This window comes from Branchiostoma belcheri, unplaced genomic scaffold (assembly GCF_001625305.1).
Source record: "Branchiostoma belcheri isolate BF01 breed outbred unplaced genomic scaffold, Haploidv18h27 scaffold40, whole genome shotgun sequence".
Classification (NCBI taxonomy): domain Eukaryota; kingdom Metazoa; phylum Chordata; class Leptocardii; order Amphioxiformes; family Branchiostomatidae; genus Branchiostoma; species Branchiostoma belcheri.
Genome location: NW_017804021.1, coordinates 360743 through 379807, shown reverse-complemented (window position 1 = coordinate 379807; position 19065 = coordinate 360743). Strand labels below are relative to the sequence as shown.

General features: G+C 41.0%; 1 protein-coding gene across 1 annotated transcript in view; it reads right to left on the bottom strand.

Moving 5' to 3' along the window:
- Nucleotides 1–19065, bottom strand: part of LOC109477529 (transmembrane protein 131-like) — a 94311-nt gene continuing 75246 nt past the window's right edge. Inside the window, exons 15-40 of the mRNA XM_019778820.1 lie at nucleotides 18661–18831; nucleotides 18071–18172; nucleotides 17249–17371; nucleotides 15715–15819; nucleotides 14405–14485; nucleotides 13544–13699; nucleotides 12999–13074; nucleotides 12365–12482; nucleotides 11710–11845; nucleotides 10980–11089; nucleotides 9748–9826; nucleotides 9254–9429; nucleotides 8713–8852; nucleotides 8056–8245; nucleotides 6841–7685; nucleotides 6253–6431; nucleotides 5644–5843; nucleotides 4643–4770; nucleotides 4334–4417; nucleotides 3831–3955; nucleotides 3525–3669; nucleotides 3061–3267; nucleotides 2741–2851; nucleotides 2109–2332; nucleotides 1534–1719; nucleotides 1–1155 (exon numbers count right to left, since the gene is read on the bottom strand). Of these exons, the coding sequence (XP_019634379.1) occupies nucleotides 1039–1155; nucleotides 1534–1719; nucleotides 2109–2332; nucleotides 2741–2851; nucleotides 3061–3267; nucleotides 3525–3669; nucleotides 3831–3955; nucleotides 4334–4417; nucleotides 4643–4770; nucleotides 5644–5843; nucleotides 6253–6431; nucleotides 6841–7685; nucleotides 8056–8245; nucleotides 8713–8852; nucleotides 9254–9429; nucleotides 9748–9826; nucleotides 10980–11089; nucleotides 11710–11845; nucleotides 12365–12482; nucleotides 12999–13074; nucleotides 13544–13699; nucleotides 14405–14485; nucleotides 15715–15819; nucleotides 17249–17371; nucleotides 18071–18172; nucleotides 18661–18831 (4314 nt within the window). The 3' untranslated portion in view covers nucleotides 1–1038. The remainder of the gene's footprint in view (nucleotides 1156–1533; nucleotides 1720–2108; nucleotides 2333–2740; nucleotides 2852–3060; nucleotides 3268–3524; nucleotides 3670–3830; nucleotides 3956–4333; nucleotides 4418–4642; nucleotides 4771–5643; nucleotides 5844–6252; nucleotides 6432–6840; nucleotides 7686–8055; nucleotides 8246–8712; nucleotides 8853–9253; nucleotides 9430–9747; nucleotides 9827–10979; nucleotides 11090–11709; nucleotides 11846–12364; nucleotides 12483–12998; nucleotides 13075–13543; nucleotides 13700–14404; nucleotides 14486–15714; nucleotides 15820–17248; nucleotides 17372–18070; nucleotides 18173–18660; nucleotides 18832–19065) is intronic.

Genomic DNA, 19065 nt, shown 5'->3' with positions numbered 1-19065 from the left:
ACAATGTAAAACTTGGTGCCCCCTATTAGTTCGTGCACCATTTAAACATCACGTGTGCATTATGATGCAAATTGCGAATAGTATGTCAAAGTTGAAGGCCCCTGAGACGTCAACAAAACAAGTCTGAACATGAATAACGCGCAGTCTAGCAAAGAAATGTTTACATGTTAACACATGGCCTTCACATTTGACCTTGTGCAGTTTAAACTGTGAACTATTGGTCAACCCAAGGACATTATATACATGTATAATAACCTTGGTCAACCTATGCAAGAATGTCATCCATGGAAGTACCCTTGGGCACCCCACTAACACTAACTACCCAGGGAGGACACACCGTAGGGCAACGATACCATTGTAAGCAAATTCTTATAGTGACAAACTATCAGTAATCACTTGTCATACTTAACACCAGGCTATCTGAAACTGCACTTCCTAACAAACATGCTAGGTGGCACTTGTATACAATACTTAGACGAGCCATTCAGTTCCTAGTTAACCATAGATTACTGTGTATCATTTAAAATGAGGTACCTTGTACCCTGATTGGTTGTTGCTAAGCAAAATGAGGACATCATAAGGCATTGTTAAATGCACAATAGTGGAGGAGCCTTGTATCAATGTCATTCTGTGTCAACAAATTTCTGAGAACAACATTTTATTTCAGTCAGAGGATAGTCATGTCAGAGAATAATTTTGTTACATATTGTCTTGCATGTCAAAAACAGAATACAAACAGCCGATCTGCATTGGCATATCAAGGTTTTACAAAGGCAGAAAATATGACATGACAACTTTATCAAATCTTGTCAAATGATTAGTTAAAAACACTAATGAAACATCAGAAAAGAAAAACTGGCTTCAACCAATTGGAGGTCAAAGAAATTTTCTCCCACCAATCAGGGATCAGCAAAATTTGCTTCCACTAATCAGGGAAGGACCAAATTTGCTTGAACCAATCAGAGTCCAGAGAAATCTTTTTAAACCAACTGGGGATGAGAGAAATTTGCTTCAACCAATCAGGGTTCAGGTTTTGCCCTAGTTGTCATCCTTCTTGGGTGCAGGTGCCCAGGGGTCAGAGTTCACGCCGGCCAGGGACGGTCCCCAGATGCTGTTGCTGAAGAGGGAGCCGAGACGAGACACCGCGGACTGGGCCTGGGAAACGGGAGAGAGAGCCTCGGTTAGGACAAGCCACAGGAGAAGTGGGCTAAGTTAAGGAAAGACTTAGGCCACAGCAAGTACGTTTTATGGGCAACATAGTCTGCACACTCCAAAGAAAATGCAAAAGCATAAGAAATAAACATAGATTGGAAAAAAAGGCAAAATACAGGCTGTTAGCATTGTAACATGGACTTTAAATGACCCAACATGGTATCACAGCCAACACGTTTTTAGGTGATAGCTGGCCAAATGTACAGGGGAACATTTACAAATACAATACAATACAATACAGGGCATAACACAATGTTGTATGATGTTCTATCTCGTGTAACGTTACAGAGGAAGCAAGTTAATTCATAATCCCTGGGGTACCTCTGGCTTCTCCTGGCCGTTTCCGTCAGGGTGTGCAGCGGCACCCCCTTGCAGAGTGTCCGGGGATGGCGGCCAGATGGAGGGGAAGAGACCGGCGGTGGAGGTCGTACTGGGCATGCTCCACAGAGCGTCAGCAGAGGACGCTGGGATATCCCACATACTAGTTGGGGCACTGGTGGACAGAAGCTGTGCATTGGAAAGAGAAATGTGATTATTAACGTGGTCTAATGTAGTACTGATAGTAACTTTTCTACTGGTTTTAGGATAAAGAAAAGCACACATATGCTACATACAGTATATACACTGGTTCAGTGAGCCACGAGGGTAGTAGTACAAGCTATGACCAGTGGATCACAACATCCCATCCTAAAGACAGCAACTATTTATAGTAGAATGCAATTAAGTCGCGTGAAGAAAAACAACCCAAATTCTAAGCCTCAATCTAATCTTTTAGGAGAGCAATGTCTCAAAATGCCTTACAGTTTGTATCAATGTACATAGCTGAATGTGTTATGCCAAGAAACTGTTAACTGGTTACGTGATACAATCAGATACAAAGCAAAAAGAGGTCTCACCGGTGATGGCCTTTGCGGAGACCCGGTCTCACGAGACCACGGCGGCTGCTCGCCCATTGCACTAGAGAATGATGGGGTATCCCAGAGTGCACTGGTGCCTGCCACAGTTCCAAAGGGGTGAAAGGTTGCCTGGGGGTCGAAGGTCGGCTGGGGGTCCTCCTCGAGCAGGTTGTTGACGTTCGCAGCAGGGTTGAAAACTCCTTCCCAGCTGGAGGAGAAGGGGTCTGGGGGCAGGAAGGTAAATATCATTAAACATAACTTATTCAAATTAGGACCTCATTTGCATAATTTGTGTGGAAATACTAGAAACGCCTTTGTACATGTAAGACTTTCATTGGGTAGAGAATCAACTGATATAATTCATGCAAATGAGGATTTTATTTGCACAATCAATGACAAAAATGTAATTCATCAGTTATAAAGGTTAATATTTGGTGAAGGTATGACTATGAGGTCGTTATAACTGTGTGTTGCAATTGGCTTTCGGGCATGATTTTGAAATAAAGTTTGTATTGTATTTAATTGAAGAAGCAACATCAGCAAAACAGAAACTACTGTTGTGCAAGCATGCCAGTGGGCTAGAGAGCTAGTCTACCCTACCTAGCCTACAATAATATTAATAATACACTCACCAGCCTCCCTTGGTCTCTTAATGCTCCGCTCAAACCCAACAGCAGAGTCCTTCAGCGAGGCAGGAGTGCCCTTGTACTCAGTACCAGTTGGTGTGGGAGGGAAGGCAGAAACTAGAACAGCAAAAACAGGGTGGGTCATGAATAAATTATGAATGTCTAAACACTTTTTCAACAAGATTTTGCAGTGGTATGGTACTGCAGTATCAGTCAGTCAATCATCCTCCAAAAAGTGCTTGGTGGCTGCTTGGTGGCTGTAGACATCTACTAGTATGTATGCTTTACAACATACATGTAACATCAGCTAAAAGCGCTCCACCTACCATCGCTGAAGAAAGCCGATGGTACGTTCCCCTCGCTGGAGAACCCGCTGGTGAGCCGTTGGGACCCGGCGCCGGCCCAGGATGCACCAGGGCTGCTGCTCTCGGAGCTGGTGTTGGAGCTGTCCTGGCCTGATGCCTTCCAAGGGTTCCTCTTCAGAGATGTCATGGACAGGGACTTGGGGGGCATCGTCTTGGAACCGATCACTCCTGGAAGGAACATGGAAACCTCAGTCTTCATAAGAAGAATACAACAGACAACAAAGTACTGCAACTTTTGTAAGGTCTACTTCAACTATACAAATGGATCAACCTATATACAAGTATCTGTAATTGTATTATATTGTATTAAAATTTAATAAAATATGTTAAATCGCATTAGAAAAGGACTCTAGGAAGATTAGTAAGTGTAATGATGTATGTGTTTCTCTACTGGAGGTTCTACATAAACAAACAAACAAACAAACCTGGGTTCTTCTGGGATGTGCTAGCGGGGGTAAAGGCGGAAGCTAAGGGGTCCATTGGTGCAGACATGGTCTTGGAAACAGTCTTGCGCTTGTTGGCACCACTGACCACACTGCTGTAGCTGCTGCCGGTCAGTCGGCTGGCCACCTGAAATGATGGCATCTTGTTGTTAGCATCTAAAGGCTTGTGGTTCAAATAAGAGCAGGCCCTAATGTTGTGCTCTCAGGAAAGGTACTTTACACCTTTTTCTTCACTGGTATGTTACACCTTTATGCAGTTTACTCAAGGAAGCAAAACAAAAAACAAACCTGAGGGGCGTTTCCAGTCAGGGGGGTTGGGGAGGAGGGAGACAGACTGCCAGACGAGAGGATCTCATCACGGAAGAGGTGTCCGGCCTGGCGGGTCTGCAGGGAGAGCTGGTGCAAGCTGTCTTCTGTGGAACAGGACAAAAAAACAGGCTTTAGACCAAATAGATCTATGAAGTAGGCAGGCAAAAGATAAGGAAAAAATTGGCCTAGACATTCTTAGCCTGGTTACCAAACCTATGTAGCTGCTGAGTCTCTTTCGTCCTCTCTGAAAAATGGAGAGGTCTAAGATGAAAGAAACTTGGCAACTGAAATGGGTAGCAGGCAAAGGCATCCTAAAGTACGATCATAGACCCAAATTGCAAATGCTACCATATATGTAGGAGCCACAAAGTCAACATGATAGACTGGTTTATAATTCAAACTCCTTGTACTGTTAAGGCAATTTCAACAGATCCTAACTTCTGTCAACTTCAATGTACATGTAGAAGAGGCTGTAGGCTTACCACTGGCGGAGCCTGATTTCGGGAGGTCCCACAGTGGGGGAGGGGAGTCCTTCCCACCTTCACTACTGGTGTCACTCTTCTCATCTGGACAGGAGGAAAAGAATGAATGATTGAATGAATGAATGTTTTTGTAAGAGCCATACATTAAAGGACACACCACTGAAAGTGTAGACCCTGCCCTATTCTGTGATAAAAGCTTCCAACAATTGAAAGAATCTAATATGTAAAGACCGAAATGAGTGACTGACAACTTATCACACCGAGAGGAACTGTTGATCTAAGTTGTTAACTGACAGGTGCTCTCACTACCTCTGCCTTTCCTGTTCTTCTTCAGCGCTCTCTTGGCCACGCTGGCTGCGATGGAATGGGGGGATGTCAGTCCTTTGGCCTGCCTCTCGCTGGCTTCCAGGGCCGTCGTGTACGGTAGTTCCAAAGTACTGCACGGAAAACACAAATGATTATCTCTATTAAATCTTCCATACACATCACACTGAATTCTAATTATATGTTACTGAAAAGACATCAAAATCAACATCTGACCACGGCAACACACATGACTCCTGAAAAGGTAACAGACTGTGCAATAAGGTTGCTGCTAGAAGAACTCCTTGCCCAGATGTCACCTTAAGCTTGTTTCTATGGCATTGACCCATCCAAGCTCACTGTCAGCACCATACAACATTTGTAACTATTGAGGATACGTAAGCCCCTTAACCAAACCACCAAATGACCAAGTCTTTTGGCTACAATAGTCTATTGGACGACTCATCCACACCCTTAGATTGCACACCACATGTACGACTCAAATTGTACCGTCTTTGAGTCTCTGCTGCTATACCCTCTTCAGTAAAGTTTAGTATTAATCCTGACATATCCGAGGAGCTGAAATGTAAAAGATGCATATCAATCCCAAATGTCATGAAAATCTGTACACAATTTCCGTCTCAGATCCTTCTCAGCAACAAACAAACAAATAATACCGGGGCCACAGTCACAACAATCTTTCTTTCAGACACTCAGTCAAAAATTTGAGTAAGTCCAATTTTTTGTGTTCAACTTGGTAATTACAGTTTCATACGTTTGCTTCATAATTTCGATGATGGAAACAGGTGGTTGGGAGCAAAACTTGAATTCATCAGTTTTTCTACATTCACAATTCTGTGTACCAAGGTTCAGACTTTTCATTCAACTCTAGATCTGTTTTTAAGTTATTTTTCTTCTAAATTGAAGAAGCAGCAAATAGCATTGGTGTGGCCTTGGAAGAACTGGACCTGTATAAAAACACCACTGTGTCATTCCGTAGAACCCACCTCGGACGCATGACATTGCCGTAAAGATTCTCCTTGTCCGATCGGCGAGACTTTGACCGGGCCTTCTCGAAGGGCTTGAAGTCCTCAGGATCCATCGCAAGGGGCTCCTTCTTTGACTTGGTTTTGGGTTTCTCTTTCCCATTGTCCGGGGGACCGAATGGTTCGAGCTGGTCTGATAGGTCTGAGAGAACGCTAGATGTCTGCAAACAAAAAGCATATCAGAATAGTTAAGCAAAATTACACAATTTGATAATAACAAAAATTCTACAATTCTAAGATTTCTTGTGGGACTGAAAGTTTATACATGACATGCTCTACATACATGTAGTGCAAGAGCTTTCAGGTCACTACTATGTATGTATCAACATCAGTCTGTATAGATAAGAAAATAAAAAGACTGTCTAAGTTGTATGAATGTACATGTATGAATATGCCGTTCTTGCAATCTGTATTCTTTGGGGTTACTTATCTCCCATTTTATTTTGAAAATGTACAGGAATGAGAAAGTGAGTGAATACATGTACATGAAGGAATGAAAGAAATGAATGGATGAATGACCGAAATAATGAATGAATAGTTGCCTAAAAGAACATTTGAATGTCTCCTTACATCTTTGCTGTCCTTGTCGATGGACTCGAGATCTGGGTTGGAATTTTCTGTCGTGGTTGACGAGGCGTCGTCAGGGATCTGTTCCTTCATGGCCTCCTTCCTTTCCCGCGCTCGGCGCTCTTTCTCTTCTCTTCTCAGTGCTGTCTTCAACTTTCTCTTTGGCTTTACTTTTCCCCCTCCTGCATATAGGAAAAAGTACATCATTCTATTTATCATGGAAACAAAATGTGTCTAGTATAAAACTCAAAGAATAGTACCTATGGATAACTATATAAAAAGCACTACTCAAGTACATTAATTTTGCTGTGACTAGGAGATGGCTAGAATTTATATGAGAACACAACATTAACCTAAGGCTACGTTACTTGCACAAGGCTTACCTTAACTTACCTAATACTGTGGGTACAATGTAGCTCATGCCCAGAAAAAAGTTTTTTCTAATCTTTTCCATTCTCTCTGACCCACTGCAAGTGGGTCTGTTTTACAAAACTTTTAATCTATCACATCTCACATCTGCAATGTGGTGTATCTTGACCACAGTACACCGGGGTGGACCTTACATCCTTACAGATCTAACACCAAACTTACGTCTTTGAGGCGAGGAAGAATTTGGCGATTCTTGCGTTGTCTCCAAGCTAAGGTCTTCCTGCAAGGAGGTGAGTGGCTCGGATGATCTTCGTCCTTTTCCATCCTTACTTCCTTTTGGTGGGAGTTCTACATCGTCGAAGCTGCCTTCAGGTTTGCATTTTTCCATTTCGTCGAGAGTTTCCCAGTCCTCCAGGTTCCGCTGTTTGGAGGGCCTGGAGCGTTTGCTGCTGGGGTCGTCGTGTATGTTGTCCACAAACGACACTTGGTTACCGAGGTTGTTGTGTTTTATTTTGTCGGGTAAGAATTTCTTCTCGCTGACGACGGTAATGTTGGTCTTGCCGTTGTTTACTGCCTGGCTGCTCACCACTCTGTTGTTAAGCAGTGTTGGCGTGACAGACCCTCCCCCACCAGGCGGGGAGGGGTCCTTTTTACGTCTCACCGCGCTGCCAGTCTGATCATGAGCACCGTCTGTAACATCGTGGTGCAACGGTTTCCCTCTGTCCACATCTTTCCTCAAGTCGAAAGGGTTTAACTTTTCCGGCGGAAGGATATTCTGATGCTGTTGTTGTAAATCATTGCCCAGGTTCCGTCTGTTTAAAGGCTCGGTGATACGTTCAGATTCCAGGTAGGCCGCCATGAGGACGCCGATAAATAAAACAGTCATGAGGAATGCGCAGGAGACGTACAGCATGTGTTCCCATGGGGGTCGGGGCATGGCAGCAGCGCAGGGGCCCAGCTTGTTGTGGGGCACCTTGGCTAGCAGGGTGTACTTCAGGACCTGGTCACGTGCTGTTGTTATCCACAGTTCCCTCTGCACCTGAGCGAGTGTGAAGTCTGGTGTAAAACTGTTGATGAAAGAATATACAACACTGATTACTTCATATGTCACAAGATACAGGAATAGATATCTTAGAATTCATAACAAAATCCTTGATCTCCTGAACTACACACTGACCACAGTTAATGAAGGTGGCATCATGTATGAGAGAGAACAGTGTTCTCACAAACACATTTGAGCATGGGGACCCCTAGGCCTATTGTACTGGGATTTAGGCCTACTACATAAGAATGGTGCGATTTGAGCCCCTATGCTGTCTTTTATCAAAGGAAAGACCATCATTCCAACCAAGAGTCCAGGCAGGAAATTGCCAATGCTGTCTTGCAGGGTGCAATTCCCGACAGACCTGCAAGGAGGCACTCCCGAGTAGTACTTACGCAATGTCCACTCTGTGAGTTCCATTAGGGTTGATGGTGAAGGGTTCGCAGTTTAGAACTCTGAATCCGTAGCCCTGGCACAGCTGGCCGTTGATTTCCATCTGTGTCACCTGGATGGGCAGCTGACCGGCGTTCTTGGCCATAAAAGTTTTCCTGACTGTGAAGTTGGGGACCCTCGCTTTTAGAGTTCCTGTAAAGATTATGCGACAAAGATGTAAGAGTAACCTCGATGAAAATTAAACATGCAGGTAGACAATTATACATAATACATGACAAATAATATATCAAGTAGCTGGATAACTTCGCCAAATAGTCCAACATTTCAGACAGCATTCATCAGTGACTTACAGTAGTAATTGCAGTCACTTTAGTGCAACTCCAGTGCTAAGTATGGCAAGCAAATGAGGGCACACATACAAAGGTTCGAGTACTGTGTACTATACAACAGATATCCAAGAAAAAAAAAGAACAGAATTCGAATCACCTTTCGTTACTAGAACAAAGGATGGCAATGACTGTCATCAACCACCCGTGTCAGGTCAAGAACAAGCAAGTATAAAGTTAACGTAATTCCACATTTAACATAATTCCATGTTTTCCAGTCCCATGTAGCATTGTACAGCATAAATATAGACAGGCAACAGACTGATGACTTACTGTTACAGTCTGCCAGATGTTCCTCCTTGAGGTCGAACTTGAGCTTGGTGCCCTTGCCAGGTTTCCTGTTGCCCAGGCGGAACTCTTCCCGTGCCCCCTGCCCCGAGGCGATCACTGCATCCAGGATGGTCAAATTATTCCTGGGGAAACAGATCAACACATAAGTCTCATACTGGTAGCATGTCAGGAAAGCATATTGCATCTGCACAAAACCTGTGACGTATTGTGCATAGGATTTCAGCAAAATGTTTTGTTTAAGGTTGTGTTCACGTATCTAAGGATGGCACCTGGCTTATAGTTTTCAAATGTTGTGTAAAAGATATCATCATTCTGCAATGGTGAAAAATATGATGTAATGTTGACAAAATATCCAACAAAAAACACGAAAAATGGGGCATGCACAGGGGCAGTATGTTCTGCCATTATGCTCAGACTGGTACAACAGCCCTTTGCTGTGGTGCCTGCACAACTGTGTGGCCCAAAGGCTACAGAAATCAACAGTACTGATATCATTATAGCAAAACTACCAAATGCTTCCTACCTGATAAAGATAGCTGTTAGGACTTGTGCCTCGGAGCTTTTTGGCGTGAATCCCACGTGAACAGAGAACTCTGCTCCAGGTGCTATGGACGCTGTCACAACTGTTCTGTTGGGTCGGACACCAAGCTTGCTCTCCACCGTAGACCTCTGTGTGGCTATGCTTCTACTTGTAGACACCTAAACAGGTTTTTATAGCAACATCAACAAAGGTCAGCACAAATTTCAATGTCAATCTGTGTTGGTAACAGACAGTAGCAAATGGTCAAATTTCATGTAGATATAGTGACTGTTGTGACAGACATATTCATGGGTTGTATTTGTCATTTCGCTCTTGGCTGCTAAGCCTTCAGTCCTGTGTATCAAAACTCTGCACACACAGGAGCCTGCACACAGAACCAAAAACACCTTCTTAGAGGACGAAAATTACAAGCATTGACGTTTCTAAGTGTACAGTGTGTATTGGTAGTTTTCCTATTGTTTAAGGATCAAACTTACATTTTTGTTTTCTGTGTCCAGGATGTAAAAGATGTCACTGTCGGCTGTCAACTCAAATATCTTGTTGTGGGGATCAATACTGTAAAAAAGGGAAAAAAAGGATATTTGCTAGAGATTCTTGAAATTGATTTGTAATTTGTTTATTGCACATACATGTAATGTAGTAATTTTCATCATTGTTTGACAAGTTTGCCAGCTGCAGCATTGGAAGAGGGAAAACTGTACCAAACCAAGAGTTTATAATACTCTTTCAGCTGCAGTTTCCAACATGATCACCAGGAGGCATTGCGACACATCAGCATAACTACCAGCATTGGCATGTTGAATTTAACTGGCTTGAAGCAGACTTAGACCCTGCAAGCCTAGGTCCAGAATGCTGTTTTAAGCTACATACATCCAAAGCTACAGTGGAAAGACGGCTTGTCTAAGAATTTTGGGCATGTATTGGACACCAATAAGACTGGCGTCCTTTCAATCACTCTGCAATTTTAAAGGATTGATCGACATTTCAAGGTCACTGAGGCTCATCCAATGTAACAAGTGAACTTTTCAGGCTACAAATACAATCAACTCTCTAACGATTTTTAAATTCTGAAACCTTCTGGAGACCCACAAAGTCGACCAAAGGCCATTGCCAGTGTGATGCCAGCTTAATGAAGATTCCCAGCTTTTAATGATCACGACTACCACAACAGTTATTCAAACTAACGTCACTGTGCACACACGTGTAATCTGCCCGGGTGTAAACCAGGTGGGGATTGTTTCCAAGTTCATTATCCCTGCTTTGTGATCTAAATTACCCAGCTGAGACTTCATAGGTCAATGTCAGGATGTCATCTATCATGATGTTCTAACCAAGGCCTATGAAAATCAATGCTGTGGGAACACATGTTGGAAAACAACTCTACAACTTTTTCATTGAAAATTTTATGTCCCTCGCCTGTGGTCCTGCAACCAAAAAAGGATAGGGCTGACAGGTTTTTACATGGGTCCGTAGTGAGACCGAAAACACAACATTTTTTCCCTAAGCCTGACAGATCATACAGATCCTCCAGATGGATGCCTTGGAAATGTTCCCGCCCATCTCGTTTTAGCCATCCTTTCATGATCACAAGAGAGCTGTTACAGTAGTGTCCAGCCACATTGCAATAGCAGCTACTTGAAAAATCATTATACTTCACTTCAGTTGAAGATGAGAAAAAGAAAAAAAAGGGTCTGACAGCTGTACTTACGAGTGGTGGATGTACTCCAGGACAGAAGAGGCATTGGGGTAAAGTGCCAGAGGGACAAGCTGCACCAGGATGGGAACATCGGCAGGGTTCTGTATCGTTAGTCTTCTTGTCTGGAAAACAACAAGAAATCAAAGATGTCACACATCCATGAAGTATGTAGACTTGTTGTGAATTTGTTGGTTTATTCATTATTGTGTATTCCTCACTGATTCTGTGCACTGTCACTTCCTCACAGCCTGTGGGAAACCATATTGACCTCCAATTCAACCTTCCTGAGTCTGCGGTTACACCATTCCCCCCTCTCTTCCTGTGACTCAACTGTAATGCAGTCCAATTTGGATAACTTTTGGGCTATAAGGGCAGGAAGGGTTTTGTCAATGACATGTTTTGTTCAATTTGCCAGTTTACTTGGCATAATGACATCTGAGTGGTTAGGTCTTGCATGGCCAAAGCGGATGGATACATGAGAAGTAAGGTCAAAGGTACAGTTTGTTTACTGTTGTCAGAGTTTGAGCTGGTCAATCCCTTGTTTTCTTTGTATATTTGGGAGGCAGACCTTTTGTGACTTTCTGTTGGGAAAGTACTTGTTTCACTGTTTTTAACCATAGCCGTCAATGGGCAAATGTGATGTTGGTACTAGTATCTGCCCTAGAGCAGAGGTTGATGGAAGACTGTCATTGATGGGCTATACTACTCATAAAGACCTGCGAAGAAGAACGAAAAAACTCACCGACTTCCCGCCTACATGTGTGAGAGGAAAGTCGAGGTTCTGGTCTGTGACGAGTGTGGGGAACTGTAGCTGTGCACTAGCCGTGGTCAGCGGACCCTTCACTAGCGATGTACTGATGTGTAGGGTAACGTTCGGACTGAAAGAAGCAAACAACAAAATAATGATAATTCAGTCTTGGTAGAACTTGATTAGATAGTCAAAATTTCAATGTCCTGCCATCTGTTTACATAGTTTTGTCTTAACTAAGGTTAGCTACTCAGATGCACGATAAATCAAGCAACTGGATAAATTATCTGAGGAGTCCGATGTTTTAGACAGAATCCACTATCTTTCATCAATCAAGTTCATCAATAAAGTTTTTTAAAAATTCTTAAAAAAAACTTTTTAAGTTAAAAATATTCTTTTTTGATTTGTAAAAAATAAAAAATAAAAACTTTTGTCAGTGACTGCGAATGGATCTAAAGGCCAGTGACACCTGGTATATGCAATATATTAACAATTATCGGAACTTCCGTTAGACCCATTGGACCATACGGGAGCGAATGTTTTTGCTTTGTTTTTGCCAAACTGAGAGGGTAAAAAAATTGCATAGGACATTTGCTATCCTCCCAACAGCAACATTGGCACAGAGGTTGCAATTATTCAGAATCTTCACCTTGTCTGGCCCGATGTTTTTAGATCTGTCCATTTTGTGAGAAAGTTCTGATATAGTTGAGAGTCTATGTCCCCTGCTTCCTTGTCTAGAGTCAAACTCGATAACCACTGGTGACCATCTGCAACAAACGTTACATCATTATAGTGAGACTGAAAACATGAGCTTTGTCTGCATATACATATAAGTTATGTTACATCAATCAACTGCATATCTGTACCTGTACTGTATTAACCAGCATAGAGAATAAAAATAGGAGGCTAGGTCCTGTGCAATATATAATATCCTGTAGAATGTATAATATACAAGTGCCCTAAGGTGTCACCTATCAGTTTAGTCTGTATGTAAGTTACATTACATCAATCATTACTGCATATTTGTATTCTGTATTGTACATGTACATGTATTAGTCAATATAACTGCATTTTCATAAACTACAACTGTTACAATATGATCAGCACCATGGACATGAACCATTATCAATACATCTGCTATACTTATTGAGAACATGTCATGCATTTAATATAAAACAGTGAATTGAATCTGCTTCCAAAAATGTCATAACAGCGCATGATACCAAATACAGCGGCAAGACTAGTCTCAAGTTGCTAACTTGAAATGAATTTACATAGTTTACCTGCTGTAGAAGTTGGCAATCCAACATAACAGTCATCCAAACACTCTAGCCTTGGGTCAAAGAACAGGGTACCAATCTGAAAGGTACATTATACAAAACAATTAAATCAGAGATACTAGTATTCCATTTGGAAAACACTGGAGATGGATACAGATTCCAGATAGACATCTGTGTCTGTGTGTGACTGTCATAACTGCCCTTTGGCATAACATACATGTAGCAGCTTTGCAGGCACAGCGGCAACACCAAACAACCTAAGACTTATGTTTGTGAACGTAAACATAATATTATAATGTTTGTGTTTGTGTCGGTCTTCCTTTTCCAGTAAGTGTTGTAGTCTGTACTTATGTAGCAAAAAGTTTGGAACTCTGCTTTTAAAAACTTAAGCTGTAAGCAGGGTAAGCTGTAAGCAGTATCAGGGAAACTTCTCTGATGTCATTGGAACAAACAAACGTTTCAAACTATGTTACGAACAACATCTTATCTTCTGCTAATTTGATATGATCATTAAAAGCTTTCTCTTTCAAAAATGGTATCACCCTCACCTTTGTCTTTTTATTAGGCTCCACCTCTGTTTTGATAGAGTCCTTCTTTTTGAAGTAGAAGCGGTCGTCTGCAGGTAAAACTGGAACTAAGGACTCCACTTTGGTTTTGTACGAGAAGGAGCTCTGCACAAATATGGACTTGTGTGCAACCTTTCCCTGAAAAAAAACACAATCATCAATTAATGTATAGTGTCAGAGAAAGCATAGTTTGTAGGCCTTAAACAAGGATTCTTGAAGGTTAAAATGAGAGCATATACGTGTATGAGATCAAGTGTTTTTTTCTTAAAGGTACCCAAAAAAATTTCAAGGGAGTAATTGCAAACAATTCAAGTGGTTGTTTCTTTAATGTCCTAAAAAGTTGAATCAACCCTATCCAATAGGATACTGATATCTGAGGCAAAAATGTGATGTCACTGACAGAACATGTTTCCTATACAGCAGGCTAATTTTAGCAAGTGGTACCAAAATATAAACGGACTCCTCACATAGCTTTGTGGGCTATTTCAAACATAAGCATGAAAATGATTCTGAAAATGTGCTAAGAAATGGCAGTAAATGTTAATTTCAGATTTCCTCATGTAGAAAAATTTTTTGTATGGCCGACTGAAATTGCGTTTGAAATTGATCAAAAGGGCATCATGGCAAGAAGCACCATCTGCCATACTCCTGTCTTCATTTGCATGTCTGTGAATCGTAGCTAAACCAGCATCAGTTTTATCATCAGTGATGCTTGTGATAAACGGAAATGTCAGAGATAAATGAATAATGAACTATGAATAAAGTTGAAGGTACGAGAGTAAAAATGTGTACTAAGCTTTACAAATTTAAAGTACTTGCATGTTGGCATGTCTGGTTACTTACTGGAAATGTTGGTGAAAACTTAATCTCTTTAGCGGTGATGCTGCCGAGGGCCACCCTGGCCGACATGGGAATCTGCAACGTCTGGAAAACATTGGAGCAGTTAACAGTCAAGCAGAAAGTAAGGCATACATGTACACTGTACATGTGCCTTGTTGTAGTCAAACTGATCACGTACAGTCAAACCTACCTGAAGTGACCATGTAATGTACTTGACAGGTGGCCACTATAGACAGGCTTTTCATTACTTGGGTCATTTATGGGAAAATAATCAACGAGACAACATAAAACTCACCAGAATGGCCAGAAGGTCTGTATTAAAAAGCGCTCACTAGAGATGGGTTTGATAATTGTACTTCCTAAAAATATTGTGCATACTAGGCAAGAACCGTCAGAACCAACAGAAATTTGAAATTTAGAGTCACTTAATTATTTTCAAAGTCAAACATCACTACTATATGCCATATATATGTCCTTTTGTGAATTTAAAGATTTTAAATTTTTAATCACTTTGTGTGTACAACTTTAGGGCTTTAACCAAGGAGTCAAATTTGAAGTATGACTTGCTAAATCGAAAGAGAATAATTCTATCAATGTCTCTACATGTATGTGTGTGAAGCTTTGTGGCCACTCATACATTGTAACAAGAGGGTGGACCCATCTGCTTTATAAGCAATCACTACTGTAAGGTTCCTGTCGCATATGAAATATTTAGCCACCAATCTTTATTTAGCAGGTTATACAAACCCTGACCCTTCTGGACCTTGCAATTTCCTTAACGAGGCTTTAACGAGGATGGAAGTGGATATGAATCATTAATAAAAGCCCTGTTTGCGTCAATGCCAATAATTCTGAATTTCCGATAAACCGTTGACACCGTAAAGATATGGGAGACCGGTAAGAATTGTGAGGGTACATTATTACGCACTGGTTGCTCTGAATTGAGAGAGACACTAGGATTAGACCTTTCTTTTACATTACTACGTACAACTTGAATTTACATATAGCAACAGTTTCGAATTTTCAGCATCTACACAAAAGAGTAATCATAAGCAGTGTGCAAATGGCAGGACTTCTGTATTGTGTAATTGACTTTGTAACGTGTGCGTAATATCAACAGATGGTCTCAGTGATAAAAGTTATTGTCTGAATGGTAGGACTAAAAACACTGTGACAGAATGTATTTAGGAGAGTACGATGCTCTCTAGAAGACATTAAGTGCACTACGATAATAATCTGCATCAAAACACACATTTCTAATGATATTATGTCTAATGCCAGAGAAGAGTGAAACTTGTCTTGAGTGGTGTTACCTCGTGATCTGTAACGATGTTAAAGCTGCCCTGGAAAACTCCCTCCTCCTTGGGTGCAACAACTTCCACCAGCCAGACTGAGTAGTGGTGCGGCTTCAACGTAAACTACATCAAGAAAGAAAGTTCAAATATTACTTTCATCAATGACTTGGATGTCATTATTTCAATGTCTGCTCATAGCAGATAGACATTGAGGGTCCTTAGTCCAGTGGTTAGTGACCCTGCTTCTGGACCAAAAAGTTGTGAGTTCGAATCCCGGCTATTGTTGCTCACTTGACATTCCCGCTATTAGAAACAGTTTCAGTCCTTACGTCGATGAAGGTTAGACATCCAGGTAATACGATATGCCAAAAAACAGTTACTCAAGCAACTGGATATGATTTTGAAGTTTCAGTCCTTATTTAGGATGGAACATTAGTCACTGTCCTTGTGAAAAAAAAGCTAGTGGAATTTCTCTGGTACAATGAACCTGTAAGTAATGCACACAGGTCTGCATTCTCTGATATGACCAGTGGAAGAGTAGCTCAACTGTTCTTTGAGTTGATTTGAGGTAAACTTGTTCGAGATCACTTTCGATTTTTCATGATGTACAGCATTAATGTTTTATCTTCATGTCCCATCTGTCAATTTCAAAACATAACAGCCCACCATTTCATTTCTCCTTTATCGTATTCCGACTGATAATAGGTTTAATGAATATTAATAATTAATTTGCAATAACAGTGTTATGGTAGCTGCACAGTTTTATCATCAAATCAAGACTGTCACACAGGATTAAGTGAGAAAAGCTGCCAAGAGCCAAATTTCCTGCCTCTAATCATTACTTTTGTCAAATGAAGATACAATTAATAAAAAAGGCTCCAGGTGATAATACTAAAAGGCAATCTTTTATCTCTACACTACACCTTCAATTCCTAAAGTGTTCCCTATCTTGATTTAGCAGATGCAAGAAGACATTAAAATATCAATGGTCAACACTTAACTAACACTTTAGGCCACACCTATTCAATTTGTTGGTTCTCATTATCTAAAAAAAGTGATCATAAAATAACCAGCCCTAGAGTGTGAGAGGAAAGTACTGACAGTGTTTCACAGTTTTAATGGATTATTAAACAAAGTCACATACACAGTTTGCCTTCAAGAACTCTGTTTTCATTTTGACCTGTCACTAAATTTTTACTTTGAAAATATCTGCAAACCAAGGAATAAATTGGTGTGGCCTTAGTTGTATAAGAAGATTCCATATTCTACAATGCTTTCTTATGTAGAACTCATGGAGCATGTTGGAAGAACGTACTGTGCCTGTGCGAAACCCAGATGTTTTATGTTTTTCAACGGATGTTTGGTCAGTGTTGCATCAGAATTTTGCCTGTTGCAAACGTAGTCTTCTCCGACACAACATTTAAAAACTACAGACAGAATGTCATCCCTAAATATGTGGATACGACCTTAAATGAGACATTGTGCCGAAGTGCTTTGCACAATACAAAATAATGTACATTAAAGGCTGTTAAATGTATTCATAGATACATACCGGTACTTGCGGTCTGTCTCTATGTTCCATGGTTAGGTATGTCCCATTGCCCTCCTCCACCCCAAGGATCTCAAACCTTGTCTCGTGCATCGGCAGTGTGGTGTTGATGGAGTTTATTGTTACCTACATGTGTAGGAAACAAACAAGCATTGTGTAAAACCATGTGCGAGCATCCAAGAGTTTCCTTCAAAGAGCATCCTATATCGACAAAAAAATTGAAGCATTTGGAGTTACCGGGGTAATGACAGAACAGGAATGTCACATGTTTTTTTATTATCAAAAGAACTTTAAGATAAAACATTAAGATGAAAGGCATAATTTTTATGAGGTTGAAAGTTCAAACACTGACAAAATTATATAAAAAGATGCTGGGAGGCACAACCTAATACATGTATGTCAATACTCCTTCCCAACCTCAAAAGCTATCTGCCACGCAAAAATCAAGACCACAGCATGTCTATAGAACAGAAGATAAAAAAACAGGAAGTACCACTGCAATACCAAGGAAAGCTCATAGGAGGCCCAAAGTCAACCTTGACCTTCATCTTCCCCAAACCTTCCCACATACAAAATATTGTCACAATCGATACAAAATATTGTCACAATCGATCAACAGCTTTATATTGCTTGCCAAGGTATGCAGAGACACAATAAAAGATGCACACACAGTCGCACAAAAACAATACCTCCGGTGAAAACCCAGTTTCACACACTCAGGTAATATGTATAACTAGGCATGTATGCCTGTAACAAAGATAGATGGTTGCACTCTACAGGGGGCGACACCATTCCATGCACTGTACCTTTTTCTACGTCACTCACCTCTGTTGGATTACTGTTTGTGACAGCGAAGGTCATACTGCGTTTGTCTTTGGAGCCCATGGTGCCAAAATCTAATGAGTTGTCCGCTGAGTGAACCGAAGCCTGGAACAATGCCAAAGGGAAATGAGATCTAGAAGTGTGATCATCATTCAAGATGGATTCTTAAGAGTACCCGATTACGGTACAAGCTTAGGGACAGCGTACACAGAAATCCATTAATGATATTATCTAAAATGTAATTAGAAAACAGCGTGGAGGAAAATGTTATTTCAGTGGGATCACTGGATGAAAAAAAACTTTTCTTAAGAAAGTTCCTGAGGTTGTTTCGAGTGATTGTGCATCACTTTTTAAGAGTTTCTAATTGTGATAAAAAGATAGTACGGGAATCTAATTGATAAATAATTGATAATGGAAACTATAAAGTTATGATGATTCAGAACACTGATTGATGATTCAGATTACACTGCAATGGTAGGGAGAATTGACATGTCCATTTAAGCTCGAATGAAAGGTTAACTTTAACAGCCTTGACTATGATTGCCCTGGTAGGGAGAATATACATGTACATGTATAATTCTATGGAGTGTTACCTTTAGCAGCCCTGAGTATGATTGCACTGGTAGGGAAAATCTGGAAATGTTTGTGTAGAGCAGCAAGAAGGTGGAGAGAACAGAGTTCACCCCGTCTGGCAAGAACTTCAGCAGGAATGGAACATGTTTTTTCTGGGGAAGGATTGTCACTGGCTCCGGAAAGTCAACAATCTGCAAAACAAAAGGGAAAAGCATGACATAGTACTGAACAAACTTTCATGAAAAAATAAGCCACGAACTTCGTGCATAAGAAATTATGTGCACTAAAAATTGGCCTTAAGGAAGTCTGACATGAATACCATAAATACTTATAATATCATACCCGGGCCGTGATAACGTTCGATAATGGTCTTCTGGACCGGGCTGTACTTTACGGTATGGCCCGGGCTTCCATATCTTCCATAA